This window comes from Nipponia nippon, unplaced genomic scaffold (assembly GCF_047370975.1).
Source record: "Nipponia nippon isolate SJK-2023a ecotype South Korea unplaced genomic scaffold, ASM4737097v1 scaffold_8, whole genome shotgun sequence".
NCBI classification, from domain to species: Eukaryota; Metazoa; Chordata; class Aves; order Pelecaniformes; family Threskiornithidae; genus Nipponia; species Nipponia nippon.
The window spans coordinates 7142898-7160539 of NW_028262402.1; the positions used below are offsets into that span (position 1 = coordinate 7142898).

The 17642-nt window shown below is 42.8% G+C and overlaps 1 protein-coding gene across 8 annotated transcripts in view; it reads right to left on the reverse strand.

The window, feature by feature from the left end:
* Window positions 1–4163: 4163 nt before the first annotated feature.
* The window catches only part of DGKQ (diacylglycerol kinase theta), a 103918-nt gene continuing 90439 nt past the window's right edge, over window positions 4164–17642 (reverse strand). For 3 of the 8 annotated variants that reach the window (XM_087741997.1, XM_087741998.1, XM_087742002.1), the window contains 4 exons: window positions 16888–17034; window positions 15153–15264; window positions 13158–13310; window positions 4164–11998 (listed from right to left, as the gene is read on the reverse strand). In XM_087741997.1, coding sequence (XP_087598123.1) covers window positions 11900–11998; window positions 13158–13310; window positions 15153–15264; window positions 16888–17034 — 511 coding nt within the window. In that variant the 3' untranslated portion in view covers window positions 4164–11899. The other 5 variants (XR_015701007.1, XM_087742001.1, XM_087742003.1 and 2 more) reach the window with 5 other exon arrangements.

Here is a 17642-nt window from a genome sequence, read left to right on the forward strand (position 1 = left end):
ATAAAAGTGAGACTTTGGACAGGTTTTAGCAGGCTGCGGTTTAAAGTCTATGACCAGAGCTGTTGACACACCACAGTTACAAATTTAAAGAGATTGAAAAAAAATCCACACAATGTTCACTTATAACCCAAAGAAGTCTGAAAAAAATGTTAGATGTTTCTAGAGGAGAGCAAATATGGCAAGTGATTGTACAGATCAGTGACACAGGAGTGCCAGTGAGCCATGGGAAGGGGATGGCTGATGAGGAGTTAGGAGGATGGAGGTACCAGCAGGAGCCAAAGGTTGGGAAGCTGAGGTGGAAGAGTGCAGAAGACAAAAGTATCTCCCGGTCGACTGAGACAGTCTGCTCTCCTGTAACAGGGCTGATGGAGGCTTTTCAGGTCTGGCATCTGCTGGGTGAGGTCTGTTTCCACATCTTTGTTGCAGATGTGCTGAGACTCTGTCAGACAGCCCCCTCAGCGTCCAGAAGTTTTGTTTGGACAGATGTCCGGGTGCAGCTGTGGGGACTGTGACTTACGAGACTGAGTAGGAGACTGTTGCTACCAGCTCTGCTCCATGTTCTGTCGAGGAGGCTGCTGAGGCAGAGGAGAGGATACCAAGCCATCCTTCTGCATCAGAGAGATGTGGGAGCGGGACCTTCAATGCGAGGTTGTTTAGTGGCCCATGTGACTGGATTGATTTGTTTCAAATTGCCCAGTTTGAAGCAGGACTGGCAAGATCCATGTCTGATGTCCTTGCTGCTGGGGATGTTTTGTGCCCCCAGAGCTGCTACTGTGGTTGCTTGTGCTTTGGGAATTGCAGGAGGGAAAGCTGCTTTGAGCCAGGAGGTCCTGACCTCAGAACAGTGTGTGAATGAGCAGAGGTGTGAGCAGCATCCCCAGAAATCCTGGGCTCACACCAGCATCGTAGGTAGCCAGCACAGACTCGGCAGCACTGTTCCAGCAGCGGTGCCACCACTTGCCGGTGAGAGTGGCTGTTTGTGGTAAATGATCAATTTGATTCACAGCACAGGTTGGCTGAGGGAAGCCCTGAAGGTGACAGAGCTTGTCCCTGCCCCATTTCCCAGTCTGGGGTGAGGCACAGTCCATGTGCAGTTTCTCTGTGTGTCTTTTCTGACACCTGCCCCGACTCCCCTCTTACTCCAAGGGCGCCGTGTTAAGCCAGCAGGCTCCTGTTCAGAGCACTTGCCTGGCCAGGCTCTGTGCCTGATCCTTGCAGACTGTTCTACCTCCTTTTTAAACTCTGTCTATAACAGTTTTGTTGTTGTCGTTGTTGTTTTTCCTCTCTCTCTCTGTGATCCCTTAGCAGACTTCTAAGCTGGATTTCTTGGTTGAGAGGTGTGCGAGCCAGGTTCTGGATAGGCCAAGAGTATGGTGCCAGCTACAAGAGAGGCCTGGGAAAATTGAGAGAGATTCATTCAGTAGTGAACTTTGAGCCCAATTAGTTGGTGAGAAGGCACAGGGTTGGCCCATTTGTACTGCTCATGTCAATGCTGCGTGCCTGTATGTGGGTGCCTGCAAAGGCATTGCTCTATGCCGGCGTTGATCTGTTTGCAACAGGCTGGTCCTGCGAATGAGGAAACACAGCGACCACCACCATGTGTTCCAGCATTCAGTCATTCTGCGCCAGCAGGAGGAATCCCCTGCGTCCTACAGTCCACCAGTTTTCTGCAACAAGAATGCATTTGTTTTAAGGGGCCAAAGCTGTCATCTTATGATGAATTTGATGTCCAAAATGGATCCAGCTGCCCTTCAATTTAATTTCCTTGTGACGTAAGTATTTGCCTAAAAGTTTTTTGCTTAGGTGTACTTCAAAGTGTGTCTAACTGGTGACTAAATCCACTTGGAAGTCAAACCATGGGATTTATGATGGCCAAACCATCTTTCCCATTCTCAGACACCAGTTCCCCTGGATGGGAATGTGGCACGGCCAGATTGCAAGGCACAACCCCACACGAGCAGGAAGGGAGTGACCGCTGGAAATCGTCCACTCTGCTGGCAAACCAGGTCCTTGCTGTTCTCCCAGCTCAGAGGAGGGCAGGGGTAAAATTGACTGGCAGATCATCATCAGTATAGGTAGAACGTCATGACATCTTGGAAGCACCAGATTTCCTGGATGTGTATTGAACTGTGTAAGTATTAATCCTCCACTAAAGCCTATGGTGTCTCACCCTGAAATGGCAGATAACTTGACCTGGTACCATTTCTGCTCACAGGCCACTTCAGGTGTACTCCATGCACTTAAACATGGGGTGCAACCCTCTAGATACCCAAACAACCCCTTGTCCCCCAAATCCCTCCAGCAGTGAATTTCTGGGTCATCTGGAGCCCCAGCTAGGAAGCTCCTCCACTTGCACTGCTTTCCTTCTTTTCCTCTTTCCCTTTGGCAGTCAGAGCACTCTCATTTAGGTTTGGGTAAAGGTTTCAAGGCCTCCCTGCACATGGGTAGGACTGAGGATGTGCCTTTATGCTCACTAAGCGACTTTACAAGAAGCCTCACATGGCACCTGCACCACAGCGTACATCTGCTGGCTGCCTCCTGTGGGTGGGCTGGGGTGTCATGCCCACCACTTCGAGGACACGTCTGTCAGGTGTGATGCCAGAGCCTCTAGCAGTGCTCTGCTAAGAAGGAGGATCATGGTTTCATCGCTGCCTGCTTCTTTTCAGTTACTGGACAATTAGATCATACTCCCTTTCTTTTTCAGGACTATGTATGAGGATGAATTTTTTGGTCACATCTCCTGAAAAACAAAGTTCACTTAGCTCACTGCATGCTGTTGTCTCACAAAGGTGTACCACAAGCCCACCTGCAGCATTTGGAAGGACTTCACCACATTCAGCACCCACGGAGATCTCCCCAGTCCTCCAGGTACAGGTGTTTTACACACTGGACAGCCTAGCTGGCTCCTGTAACTGCATATTTGAAATAGGGGCTGGGTTGCAATGTGTGAAAGTTGAGAAGAAATGCATACAATGTGAAGAGCAGTATGTTTTAGTGTGCCACACCACCACTAGGACCTGAAGAAAGAATAAGCGGAAAATGCTATTTCACTTCCCCAGTTACCAGAGAAAGGGCAATTTTTCTTCTATTTTTAAGGCAAGCTAGTAAGCATAAAGCTTGGTTAAATCATGAACACTTCAGGTTTGGGTGTTTTGTGTTTGTTTTGGGTTTTTTTGTTGTTTTTTTTTTCCCCTCTACATGAAGGTCAATATTTTGTTTGCTTCCGCACTTTTCCCAGAACAGTAGTCCTGAACTGAGTTTTTCTATACATGTTTTTAAAATGTAGTTGTAGCTGCTTCAGAGCTTGTTGATTTGCAGTCCAGGAAGGAACACTAAGGTTTACCCTGAGATGCTAGGGCAAAAAACAAGCCCTCCCCTGTTCTGCAGTCAATTGCTGAACAGAGTGGGGAGAAACAATTGCTCCATGCCAGTAACCTCCAGGGGTTACTGCAGCAGGGACATCCTAAGTGGAAGTGTCAAGCTGATGGACCCCATCAGCCGTGATAGGCAGGCCAGGAGCTGACGGGTCTTGACCTCCAGGGAGGGGTGGGCTGTCCACCCACTGTGGGGCAGGGTTTCCACCTGGGCTCTGCCCCTTGGACAGCCCTTCCTCTTGCCTCAGTGGACTCCCTCCAAGCCAAGGTCCATGGGGTCTGGCCCTTGGGTTGTGCAGGCCAGGTCCACCACTGCTCACCCAATCCAAGCACAATAGGGCTACACAGGGCCTCTTCCCCACAGCCTGAAAACACCAGGTCATGTGTTTCTGGAGGAGCACAAACAGGGCAAGCAATTGCACAAAACTACCTTGGAAAATCTGGATCATCATTAAAGTTACAATGACAAAACCAAAAATGCTTAACACACTATGGCGCCATCACAGATTTTACCTGTTACAGTAAGTGCTACCCACAGAAATAAGGGTTCTAGGAGTGCCTGAATGTTGCAGGGCTCAAACTTAGCGTGTAGGTGTCATCTTAGAAACTAAAACCTACAAAAGAACACTGCTACAACACAGCCATTCTCTCACGGAGCATGACCCAATCTCAAACGCCAAGGCTACAGAACACCTATAAAAGTACTGCCCAGCTGAAACAAGGTATGTTTGTCTCCGCAGAAGTAGAGACTGTTCACTATTTTTAAAGCATGACTACTCCACAAACATCCAGGGTAGAAGAGATGTTGTATTTTTCACAGACAAATTCTAGTTACAGATCTCTGGAACTTGTAAATAATACTTAGAATACAGAATTTTGAATCAGTGCAAAATGTACAATCAAACACAAAACACATATTGCAAAATATATACAGAATTGTTCTAAGAACATAACCCAAGGACAAACAGATGTTTAAATATAAGAGAAAAGTCCATCTTTTATAAATTACTTTTTTTTAAACCAATTAGTACACTAGGTATGTTATTTGTAGACAAGTTACCACAGCATAGTGACGTGTCTCATTTTCAAGGCAGACATTGAGAAACAAGTTACATCATTAAAAGCCTGTTTCTGAGACCAATCCACAAGTAAACGTGTGATAATGCATTACTGGTTTGAGGCACACAATGTGGAAACAGTTTTCAACCACTTCAATGCTTATACTTAGGCTTTTTTTTTCTGAGAATTATTAGGCAGATGTACAAAGAATAAGCAGTAGACAATAACTAAACTGCTCAATGGTCAGCTTACCTTAGCTTATTGGGCCAAGATGATTTATTACCAATGTGTTAGAACATTCACAAGAAATGCTATAAGACATCTTAAGAGTATCTTGATATTAAAATAGCATTCATAAAACTGCTTGAAGTTGGATGATTTAAATAACCAGAGGTGAAAAACACAGTTATTTAAGCAATAGTTAAGCCATAGTTTTGAGAAGAGTTAAGACGTCATGGGTGGTACATAAGTAGGAGGGACGCTGAAATCTATAGTGAATTCCAAACTCTGTAATGCTTTGCATTCAAAGCAGAGATGCTCCCTTCCAATAATCAGAACTTGCAGCTTCAAGGTATTGATTGCTACTATCTACACCATTGCTAATTAAACTATCTCAAGGATAACTTGCTTTTGGCATGTTCAGAAAGCTGGAGTTATACGGCTATTGCTATGCTACAGATCCCCAGAATTTTGCTTTGAAATAAGCAGTGAAGGCTTTATAAGCACCTAAAATTACACAATAAATACTCAGTAATTGTTCGAGCACCTCTTGCTACCCAATTTGGCAAGATCAGCAGCACAAAGAAAGGGGTGCCATGACGAAGCAAGCTGTTAACTGTTTGACACAGGCACATGTCGATTTGCACCTGCCTTTCTTCAGAAAGCAAAAGGACTGATGTGTGGCACACCTTGTGGACAGTGAGGGAGGACTGTAAGAGGAAAACAGTCACCAGACTTGTAACATTCCTGCAGTCAAGCACAAGGGCGGGCTGTCTGCTCTTTAACCTGCAGTGATTTGTGTGGTGGAAAAGTTCTGCCTTCTACAGCTCGTGTTTATATTAGGAGTTGCTGCCAGAGGTGTAATACAGGACACACACAATATAAATGAAGCCACATCTTCTGAAATCGAGTCATCTCCTAAATAACACACTTGAGCTCTGCAGAGTGACGTGTTAAATGGGTGTGTTGCTAGGAGAGCTCAGAGGGATAACTACACCAGTAACAGTGCCCTGTTAAAAAATACTTTGCTTTGGGGTACATCTTTAATATCTACACACATTTATTTCAAGACTTCAGACCAACTTTTTCAACAACACTCATCTGCTTATAAAACATTCTCATAAATTATCTTCACAAAAAATAAAGTCAATCTTTCGGAAAACAGGTTCAATACAACACTTTTATCAGTAGAAATTCTGTCTATGAGTCCATGGCAGAAAAGTCATAATCCACATTTAAATCTCTCCAAAGAGACATAACCAGGAACGTAAACCAGAAGGCAACTATTTCATTAATTGTCATGGGAAGCAGAAACAACGCTTTCAAAACACGGAACGAGTGCACTGTTTCAACTGACAGGTATGGGTTTACAATCAATAGTCACTGTCCTGTAAACATTGAAACTGCTGGTCTAACTGCAGGTTAAGATTAGTAATTTGCATTCATTTCACTGCATTCCACACATACAATGGCTACGCTGTTAAAAAAAATACATTAAATAGCAAAATGAACGAAGGCTTTGAGCTGGATCTCTCCTACAAGCCAATGTCAAATCAGTAAATGCTGACATTATAAATAACACTTTAACATTACTATTATGCATTATAAAATCAGTCTAATAAACCTAAATCTTAGAATAGCAGCCAATTTGTAATTGTTTAAAAATATATATGAACTTTCAGTCAGTCAGCTACAAATACATACTGCGATGGGAGGAAGATACCATCTCTCATTTCAAGGAGAACACAGTATTAGAGATGGATGGGTGTCAAGGAATGCAGCAGTCAGAGAAAATGCTAAACAGTTGCATTCTACAAACTTGTTTTCATCGTTACCTGAAAGTGCATCTTTGTATCTGTAGAATCATCCCCATATTTACAAAAAAGTACAAACATTGCAATTTTGCTACACCCTAAGCCTACCTAACCTGCATTTTCTGTTAAGTGCAAAAAGTATATGAAGTGATACATGCACTGGTGCTTATAAGATCAAAGCCTGGAAATGAGGCAACGCCGTCACCATGAATCCAAGGTAGTTCAGTAGTTGCTGAGTCTTTGCTGCACAACTGTTAAATGCCTGATGTAGAAGCTGAAGCAGACATTAATGAACAGTCTAAGCCCAACAGCCAGAGTGGTGTTTTAGAGCAGGATCGCCATTCCCCCGCTCTCCACACACATTCACCACCACATACTCATCCCTTTGTTACCAGTTTCAGTATACAGGCTGGGCCCACAGGGCAGGAAGGCAGCCTAGCAGAAGAGGAAAAAGCACAGTTCCTATGAGGGTTGTAAGGAAGAGGTACGAGGCGCAGACTGAAAGAATATCTACTGCTAGGTCTCTCAAGCGTGCAACACCAGCGCAACCCCAGTTTCAGTGCTGGAGTACGGACCGGCAGCTATGCAACACAGGCCATACCTGCTCACTGCAGCTACATCTGTTCTGTCTTCAACATAAGTGCTTTTTAAGCGTCACAACAGCTCCTCGTACCTTCTCCTCCCACAAAATGATGCTTCATTTGATAAGGACACGTTTATATGCCAACAGACTGCTGCAGAGTAATGTGCACGTGTAAATGCTTAGTGATTCCAAAGAGCTGATATTCAAAACACGTAAATTGTTTGCTCTTTAAAGAAATGCAATCTGTACAATACTTGTAAGAGGGTAACTGTGACAATTAATGAACAATTGTCTATAACAGTTAATTTAGTTTTGTTCCTTATTTAAGTCTTGCAGTGGACTATGCTACAGCTTCTTGTAGTTTTTAAAATGCTACAACAGACATTGCCATTGATTTTAGATACACAGAGACTTGATTAAAATCTCGGAAGAGTAAGAGGAGCTCAAACTGTACACATGAAGAGACTGTACTCTAAACACAGTTGTCCTTTCACTATATTGCCATCATGTCTTGTTGGAAAGCACATGTCCATTAGAAATATGTGCTGGGAACCTCAGTGGGACCAGTAAGAAAGCAAGCTCTGCCTTCTGTCCAGAACTGGTGAGAGAAAGATCCAGAAGTGAGTGCTATCAGAATGTTGTAACACAGCAAAAGCTGTACAAGTAGGCACTGTGAAAGGAAAAACAGTAAGGCCTCTGTTTAAAGGGTGTATATATGTATGTATATATGTGTATGCATATATGTATGCATACACATATACGCATACACGCACATATATAAATAAAGTTTTTGGCAAAATAACTCTGCTTCATTTAAAAATCAATGCAATGAAAACATCAGCAATTTCAACTACACAATCAAGTGCAAAAGCCATGGGGAAAAAGCAGCAAATTTTCTGAAGTAGCACCTGTATCTCAGGGATGAACTTTTGAATTTTGGTTCTCCTGATTCAAGACAGAGGTAATGTGTTTACCCATCCAAACAGATTTTAACCAACTGACCACCTTACCTCTTCTGCAATAGTGGGGTATTTGAAATACACCATGATTTTCAGGACCCTTCTCTCCCCCACACTGGCAAAGCCTAGTAGGACACTAGTAAAAGGTCAGGAGCATGTGTCCCAGCAGTAGAGGTGCTAGCTGTGCTATCTGTGCCTGCCACGGTTTACAGGCAAGGCAAAAAGGCAGTGGAGAGAGGATGAAGGAGTGTGCTCAGGACAGCAATGACCCTGCATCTCCTCCCTGTCTATAGATTATGGTTCCTGGTCCTGTGTCCCTGATGTTGATTTAACACCTGTCTTGGCAGAACCAAGCCTCATCCCCAACACTTTATTTACTGCACTATTTAAAGCACTTGGCCGTGTGACCACTAGGTTCTCTCACAATGTTACTCGAACACTCAGTGACGAAAATAATTTCTCTGCCCACTATCATGTAAATTATACTGCATTGTTTTGTTAAAGATAAAGGCTAAGTGAAAATGTTTCATATTAACTGCAAAGAGTTATCTCCTCTCTTCAAGGAAGTCTTACATACTATGGAAAAAAATACTAGGCCTTCTCAGATACTAAGTGTGATGAAAGTGTTAAAAAAAAAAAAAAAAAAAAGAATATACATATTCTTGATATACTGGCCTTTACAGTACCTGAAACTGGAACATCTTAATAGAGGGGTTAAATACTGTACTGAGTTTCTCCTTTTAAAAGCTTTACAGGAGCTTTCCTATCTCAACTGCCCAGGAATCTGTTTTGTCTTCAAAACACACTAAGAATCATTTTATGATGCACAGAGACCTTAAATGCCAAGTGTGTTTTTCTTAAGTTATGTCTTCGTTCCAGTGCGGCACTCATCTGCTCTAACATGTGGGAATCGGTTTCTGGAAAAAGAGAAAAGGGAAAGAAAAAAGAAAACTCAAAAGCCTTCCTGCCCTCCACCAAGATCCCCTCTGGCAGTCGCAGGGAGAACACGAATTCATACTTCTGTGTCGCCTTGCTGCCACAACGCTACCCTGAGACAGGCTCGTACAGTGTTCTAGGGATGGAAAATCCCCATAGTAAGGGGCCCTCTGATTAAAATACTGTGGCCCAAGAGTTTCATGTTATTTCAGATAACAGGTACTGAGCAACAGGGCGAGACAGCCAGGCCCTTAATGAGCCAAGAACATGAAACACTGTAAGTTGCATGCTGCAGGGTGATACATGTCTGGAAAAACAGCAAGATGGGTTTATTTACTTCGGCTGCAGAAGATGGTCAGTACCAGCAAGCTTAAAGTTTACACATGTCTTCTGTAACAAAAAGTCAAATTTTCTTCTCCATTACTGAGTCATCAATTGGAAAGACCATGCATTCTTTCTGCTGCCCTGAGGACACAAAGCAGTTTCTTTGGCTTTCTGGACAATTATAAGCAGCAACCTATTTCAGATTTCCGCTCTAATTTGTGAGCTTCATCCTGAGAGAGCATACCCTGAAATACAACACTACTTGTAATGCTGGTACCAGGATGCCAGAAGAGCTCCAGCTGATCCTGCATGCCCAGGTTCTGAAGCAGAGACAACCCTGTGTTTAATGATAAGGAGACAAGGATTTTAGCTCTGTACTATCCACACTATCTACTGCATAGCATGAGTCCAGTTTGCATGTTGAATAAAAAGGTAAGCTGTAGTCCACATGGTGGTACCTGAAGAACATCCCTAAAATTAAACTAACAATTTAAACAATTAATAACTGGCTTCATTGAAAACAGGAGTCACTCCTCCAAATTAATCTCTACCAGAACACTAAGGACAGAAGGAATGACTGGACTGCAAGGAAAGGCTGCCCATGGCTGCCATTTTTGCATGGCTGTTTTGTCTCTGGTCATAGCTCCAGCTGTATCATTCTGTTGCTATAGATGACTGTCTTGCAGCACCCACATTCACACCCCCGTCTGCACCGTGACTGGAAAGCAGAAAGCACAGGTAATGATCAGATGTTGCTGAAGCTGGCACAGTGCTTAGAGTACAGACTGATCAACAAGACCCAGCAAGAACTGCCTCTGCACATAACTGGCTCCAACACGAAACGGCTTTCGCATATTTCAAAGTTACACTGAAGTCACCTGAAGCAGCTGCAGATGTTTTTCTAGACACACTGGCAAGAAGAATGCTCGCCAAGCTGCCCCTTGAGCGATGAATTCATGCCACCCATAGCTGAATTAGTTATTACTATTACCGTGTAACAGAGGACAAGTAAGCCCACTGGCTAGCTAAGTGGGCTCTGGCCAACATGGCTTAAGTAGCTCCAAGCAGCAGACACATACAAGTGGCAAAACCATGCAGGCCCCCCGCGCCACAGCTGGCTCAGAGAGCCCCTTGTGTATGATGTTGACCTGAAGTGAAAGGTTCACTCACTGGAGAACCATGGTGAGATGAGACCAGCAGAGATGTGAGTGCAGACCAACACAACTATGGTCATGGACAGCAGATACATGTAGTGTATGACAGGACCATGTCTGCTCTAGCAGCAGTCTCTAGCAGGAAGCTGTAAAAGAAGTACTGGATCCCCACATTTTTAGCAGATAGGTAAGCACAGAGAGGTGATCTCGGTCTCACAGGAGCTGACAGAGGAACAGCCTCTGAAGAGCACACACTCATCCAAGTGAGAAAAGACAGTGACCATGTCCCTGGGCCCACACCTGATAACAACACCCACCAAGGACTTGAGAAGGCTGACCAGGTAAGTGAGTTTTCATGATGGCTATTGGATTCCCAGTTATCTGATGCCTACAGCATGTTACATGCACGCTACAGGCTTCAATACCTCCTAAGGCTCCTCAGCGAAGCTATGCTGTAATTCAGCTCTAACATATGACTGTGCTAATTTACTTAAGTAAACACTAAATGGTACTTCTTTTACCCTAATTAGTGATGATTCTTTTAGTCTTCGAGCTTGCTGTTAAATAACAGTCCAACTGTGACAAATTAATGAAAATGAAACAGCACAAGTAAAGACAAGAAAGTCTGGTGTCAAAGATAATGGTTTCAATGACAGAAAAAAATCAGTATAATGTAATACTGCCTCAGGTGTTCTTGTTCCTTTTTTACATTAGAGTAGTAGCTGCTGAAAATCAAATGCCTTTTAAAACAGGTTTTGGCTGAATAATATAGGAGAAACTAAGTTGCAGTTGGAAACTTGCTCTACCAGCTGTTTCCCCTTCATTCATACTGTCCAAATACTGTTGAAGTAAATGCTCTGAAATATTTTGACTCAACTGTTCTAGTACTTTCTCTCTTCCCAGTGCACGGGGCTCCTTTTATAGAAATAATCTCTCCTGTGTTCTGCATTTTTCTCTTTACAGTAGTACGGTTTCAGCTGTGCTGTTTGGACTGATCCAAGGAGTTCTCAGCAGCTCATGTCTTTGCCTTTTTTTGGTTGGGAGGCTACTGTGAGCATTAATTTAAAGGAACACATTTTCATTTATGGAACAATGCACCAGAATTTATCTATGGAATGATTTTCTGTAAGAAAAAGCTGGGAGGAGGGGAAGAGTCTTTGTGAAGGTAGATGCAGAAATCTCAGCATCTTGGAATCTCTGTTTGGCCTCAGTTTCTATATACATGAAAAACTGGACAATGGCTTATGGAAAAGCAACCCAAAGTAAACATTTCAGATGAGACAAGTGGTACATAATAGTTATTGGTAACAATGAGGCACTATCTTTGAAAGACGAAGTAGAACCCAGTACTATCAAAATGTAATGAAAGGCACGCTCATAAGCAACCCTCTTCACTAGTTATCTACACTCGGTTTTACTGAACCATCTTGGTATCTACGGTAGGTGTGCTGCATCACTTCTGAGCACAGGTATCCACTTAGCGTCCTCCTTCAGAGACTGACATGCTATCCACTCTCATCTCTCTCAGGCTTCCAGTTTTTTTCTGTTTCTGCTTGGATTTTTTCAACATATGGACCTAAAATGGAAAGTTTTAAAAGAGGGTGAGTGAGTATTAAAATATCTGTAGTCACCTATAAGCAGATCTAAGGCAACTAAACAATAAACAAGTAAAATGTTGGAAATGCAACAGAAAAACATTTAAATACACGACTATCTGAAGCACCTATCCTTATAAAGCTATAAGATTAACTGCTTTTTTATGTAAATATATATACACATGTATGTATATGTATACAGATGTATGTGTGTGCATATATATTCATGTACACACATATACATACACATATATACAGATAACACTATTAGTCACTAACCTGAGAGAAAGACATAAATATTTCTCAGTGGAAGAACAAGTTAGGTATGTTCTCTCTCTCCTTCTCTTTTCCCCCCTTTCTCTCAGGAAAAGAACAAAGTTTAACATATTCCAAAACATTTGTGGTATGACCCTCTTTTTCACCCATTTTTCCTCTGCAAGGGCCATTGTTCTGGTAGCCCTCCCGGTAGGGCTACGTATTCTCCGAGATTGCCTGTAGCAAAAACTTTCTGTGAGTTAAAAGAGCATCATTAAGGTAGCAGGCAAATGTGTAGACTGGTGTGCACCACAGTCAAGTACTGCAAAGTGTTTATTTCACAATTTCAATGTCAATAGAGGAGTTAAATTCTTAGGTAGCTGATGCTCTTTTCCTTCTACGTACACCTTGAGATATCAAGGAAAAACAGACACTGATTACTTCAAAGTCTCTTTTTTTCAGACGCCCCTCCTCCATTATTCAGTTTTCTCCTTTGCTGCTCTCTGACAGACCCTCCCTTCTCCAGCGCCGCCAGCAGACTGCTTCCGACCTTGCACACTGCAGTACTACCATGGCCCTCCTAACTGCGGTCTGCTTCAGGGCAGACAGCGTTGCCTGGAGATCTCAATACAGAGGAAAAAACTAAGTCACTAGGCTGAAGCTCAGGGACTATTTTTTTTGAACACAAGCCTCATCTGAGCCGGTGGAGAGGGCCCTCAAACCATCCTCTGTAGAAACTGCTATGTATTTACCCAACAGTTACCACAACGTGCTGACTAGCTCCTTTAAAATTAAGCATCAGAACACAACAGACAAGCAAGATAATATGATAATATCCACTGGAGAAACAAAATCAACTTTCTAAGACAAACCTACAGCCAGTACCTTTGGTCCTGCGGCAGAAATAATAATCTGGCCAGGGGCTTGAATCCAGGGCTCTCCATCAACTTGAACTGGAATTGGCTTTAGGAGTGTTACACGAAAATATGAGCCTTGGGCTATGCGGATTCCTGATCGGAAACCACCTTGGACTTGACCCTGTTAAGAGGTAAAAGCCAGGGTATCAATTACCCCAATAAACAAGAAGCACAAATATTAGCTGCACTTAAACTGGGTGGATAAAATTTTATTCTCACCTGACATTTTAAGTTTCAAGTACAAGAACCGCTTAGGCAAAAGCTGCATAAGATGCCTTTACTGACACAGCATTAATTATTTAGGTTGGTGCCTGAAGAGGAACTCCCGATACCCCTGCAGGCTGCTGGAGGGAAAATAACTTACACAGTGAAGTCACTTGTACACTCGGGCTGGCCAAGGAGCATGCACTCACAGGGGTCTTGTTTGCTTTTACTTCCCCCCTCCGTAACGTAGTAAACACATTTTCAAAACACCTAACTATACACACAGACTTCAGCACATGTGAAACTCAAAAGTCTAAAAGCACTTTATCAAACAGGTAGAGAGAGTTTTCCCAAACTCAACTCCATATACACATATATATGTACACTCAACTACATACACATACACATATATGCAACTACAACTAACCGTAAAAAGTGCAGCAAGTGAACTTTGCTGCTACCCATTCTCTCAGGGAATGTGTACAGACACCAAACATGGGGTTAAAAACCTTAACAGAAGATCACAAAATCAGAGCACAGGCTTGTTAACATTTATATTCCAAAGCAACGGGTACGCTCCTTGTTGCTTCTAATTTCACAAAAATTTTAAGGATCTCTACCAAACCACTTCTAATGGAATGTTTTACATTTGTCTTAAAAGATCTACAATTACTAAACAGTAAAGTTGGCCAACACCAAAGATCGAGCTGCACAAACCATTTTAAGCACCCACCTTTCCCTTTTTGGTGGTTGTATGGATTAGTTGTCTGAAGTTACCTGACCACATGTAATTTTCAGCAGCAGATTTCTTAAGATGGTGAAAGAAATACGAAGACAAGACAAAAATAACCCACCATCCCACAGGCCTGCATTGCTAATAGCAGGCCATTGTACAAAATACGTAATACACAGAAGAATTAAAGTTGCACAAATTGAGTCATAACATTGTTTGCGGAACTGCCATACCATCTGCTTCATATAGCATTTGGATCTAGAGCAGCTAGCATCAGATCCTCAGAGACAGGGGTCAGAAAGCTTGTGGCAGATAATTTTAAAGCCACCTGTCTAGCCACCTGTCTACCTGTGATGAGGTATGACAAGATTTTTCACAAATACACTATCTAAGTGAAGAGTGGGTGGTTTTGTACTATTAAAATAAAATCTTGTTTTCATCCCATGAACTGTTTGGTTTTGACACCATGATACCTGTTATGAGAAAGCTGGTACATTCCATAATACATATATATATATATATATTTACATTTCATATATATATGTATACATGTACGTTTCTGGCCTTGGTTCAAAGTCTACTTAAGTCATGAAGCATTTCCCCATGCACTTTTAACAAGTTCTTCACACTCCTATTACTACTTCTTATCCAGCCGCAAGCTTCTTCAGTTTCCATTCCATCTGTCGTAGTCTGGCACCTAAACACGGATCTCCAGGGCAGGCCAATGAACAGGCAATGAGAGGGCGCTGCAGCCCGTGAACTGTCCGTGCGGTGCATTCCAGCTGCAGCTAAACTCCCGACACGTGAACGCTTTGTTCACAGACAGCCGACGCGGCCCATGAATTCTGTTTATGGTCCATAACCATTTCTACGTGACGCAACAAGTACCTGAATAAACGATGGTATAACCTTAACATAGATGCATACTTTTTAGGACTACGCACTTGTAATGCACTGTTTGTTAGAAAAATAAACCAGTCTGAGAAAACCTATGTTTCCTCCCTTCTCACTAGGATGCCGGCTTACCATGTGAACGACGCCAGTCACACCAACAACTTCCAGCAGGCCGTCATCGATGCGCGGTTTCTCGAAGCGGTTGTCACTCTCAGACCCCCAGAGATCGGCTCCGGACCCCCAGCTGCGTAGAGAGCAGACCACAGTGACCGCCTGCGGACCCGCTGTCTGCCACCGAGCACCCTGCCCCGTACCCTGCTAGGGGCGGCTGGTTCGCCAGACTTCCAAGGCCAGACGCTCTGATCCACACCCGCTGGAGGAGACAACACAGCTTTCCTGCGCTGTAAAAGCAGGAATTGTTTTCCTGAAGTCTGGAAGACTTCTGAACAGATCTTTTAGGAGCGAAAGAAGGAGTGAAGTAAGTAGTTTCCGTTTGAAAGAAAAAGAGCAGGTAAGAAGAAAGGAACTCCAAAGAGTTTTAATTTGCTGGGAAATACAGGTTACAGCTACACTAACCCTTAACTTCCAAGACTTAAGAACTTAACATAGATCTTACTGGTCTTGACAATATTCACATAAGCTACAGAAGAGAAACTAAAGCTAAAACGAGTACCAAGTTTTTATTCTTGTACCTGGCCAAACTCACTTGTAGTGAAGCAGGTATCCCTGCAGTTCAATCCACTGAAATGCTTCTGGCAATTTAACACCGTCTTGCTTTTTGTGCAGTATCGACCCTCCCTACTCAAATCACGCGCTTATTGTTTTCGTGCACTGACTGCTCAGTACTAATCGTGATCTTTTCTTCTCCGTGGTTCTCAGGAGCAACGTATACTTGCGTGTATGTGCAGGTGCGCATACGTGTGTGTACATGTAAATATATACACTTGAATAAAAAGTTGAAATATTTTCAGACTAAAATAGAAAGAGATAAAGGTAGTTTGAGATAAGAGTGTACTTGAAAAAAAATAGTGTGGCAGCACTAATTACCTGCTAGGTTTTGTGCAAACAAAAAAACTACCTCTACCAACAGCACATCTAAGGACGCCAGATTTCCTGCAGATTTGCCTTCCTTTCTTCCACAGCAGTAACTCCAGTTCCCTGCAGGCATCAGGGCAGTCCCCACCACCCCGTGAAAGGCACCTCAACTGTGGGTTTTCCACAGCTACCCAAATAGCATCACCCACTCCACGTACACGGACCAGCTGGTTGTAGGACCTGGACAGTGTTTGACAGTTGAATCCTGGCTGGCCTTCACTGCAGGAACTGCTTAGGCACCTGGTCTCTCGTGTGCCAGAAAGGGTGTGCAAGCTGATCATCCTTGATCCTTCTACAAGTCACGGTGAAATCCGGTGGACCGTTCAAACAGTTTGGGGGAGGGGGACGATGGTAGTGGACAGAAGCCACAGGCCTACAATCATGCCTAAAAAGTCATGGTTTACTAGAAAACTGCTCCAAAAATAGTCTGAAGACCTTTGGTGAGGAAATCATCCCAAATTACTGTTAGGACACAGAAGAAATAGCAAATGTATGGGGGTTTGCACTGGGAAAACAAGACAGTACCACCTTTATGTGGAGTGAGAATGTGAGTTTCAAAGGATCAGAAAAACAATGTCAAAATGGTGTTAAGAGCTAGCTCCTTAGGCACAGTTGCAAAGCCAGCGAGTCAGGCAATAATCAAAAATACCCAGTAACAACCGTCTACTAATCTAGACCATTTAACATTTTATCTAACCATTTGACGCTCAAATACCAAGCAGCATTTCCACACATACATGCATCCACACAGGATCCTTTCTCTCCTTTTTACCTGGGTATATTAATAAAAATGAGTCCTTCTATACTCGGTAGCTCCACCTCGTGCTGGTCCACTTGAAGCTTTATGTCTTTGTGAAGATTTCTGGTATGACTTATCTTCTGCAGCCCAACTTTCACGTAAACTCCTTTGTTGTGAAACCTAGGAGCAGACAAGCATCCTGTAAATAAAAGGCAAGGCCCAGCATAGCAGTCTTCCTCGTACGTATACCAGTATTGTCCTCTAGCAGGTATGTTTAAAGAGTTTTTCAGTTAAAACCCTCTCCAAATTATTCTAGCTTTACTGCAGAAACAAAGCATAAGCCACAAACTAGTACTTTATATACCTTTTACTTAAGGGATGATTTGTGCTGTCAAGGCACATGGAGATCTGTGAAATTTTATTACAGGAAAATCATCCCTTCTTCAAGTGCTGCCTGAATGCAATGCCTCTTTGAAATGTAAACTTCCGCGCTGGAAAACTGTATTTTTAATTAAGGCCTAGAAGTCTTTATGAAACGTTTTAAAATGTTTTCTCATGCAATACTAGAATAATTAAGGCACACAAACCTTTGTGAGTCTTTGCTTTACATACCGCTAATTCATTTGAAACATACTCAGCTGCAGAAACTTAAAACATGCTTAGTAATGTTAACCTGTGACAGAGCTCTAACATTTCTAATTTTAGAGTAAAAAAAGATGAGGAAGATTTTATGGCATCCCTAGAAATGTCAAAATATCTTAAGAATAACATAAACAAATGTTAGGTAA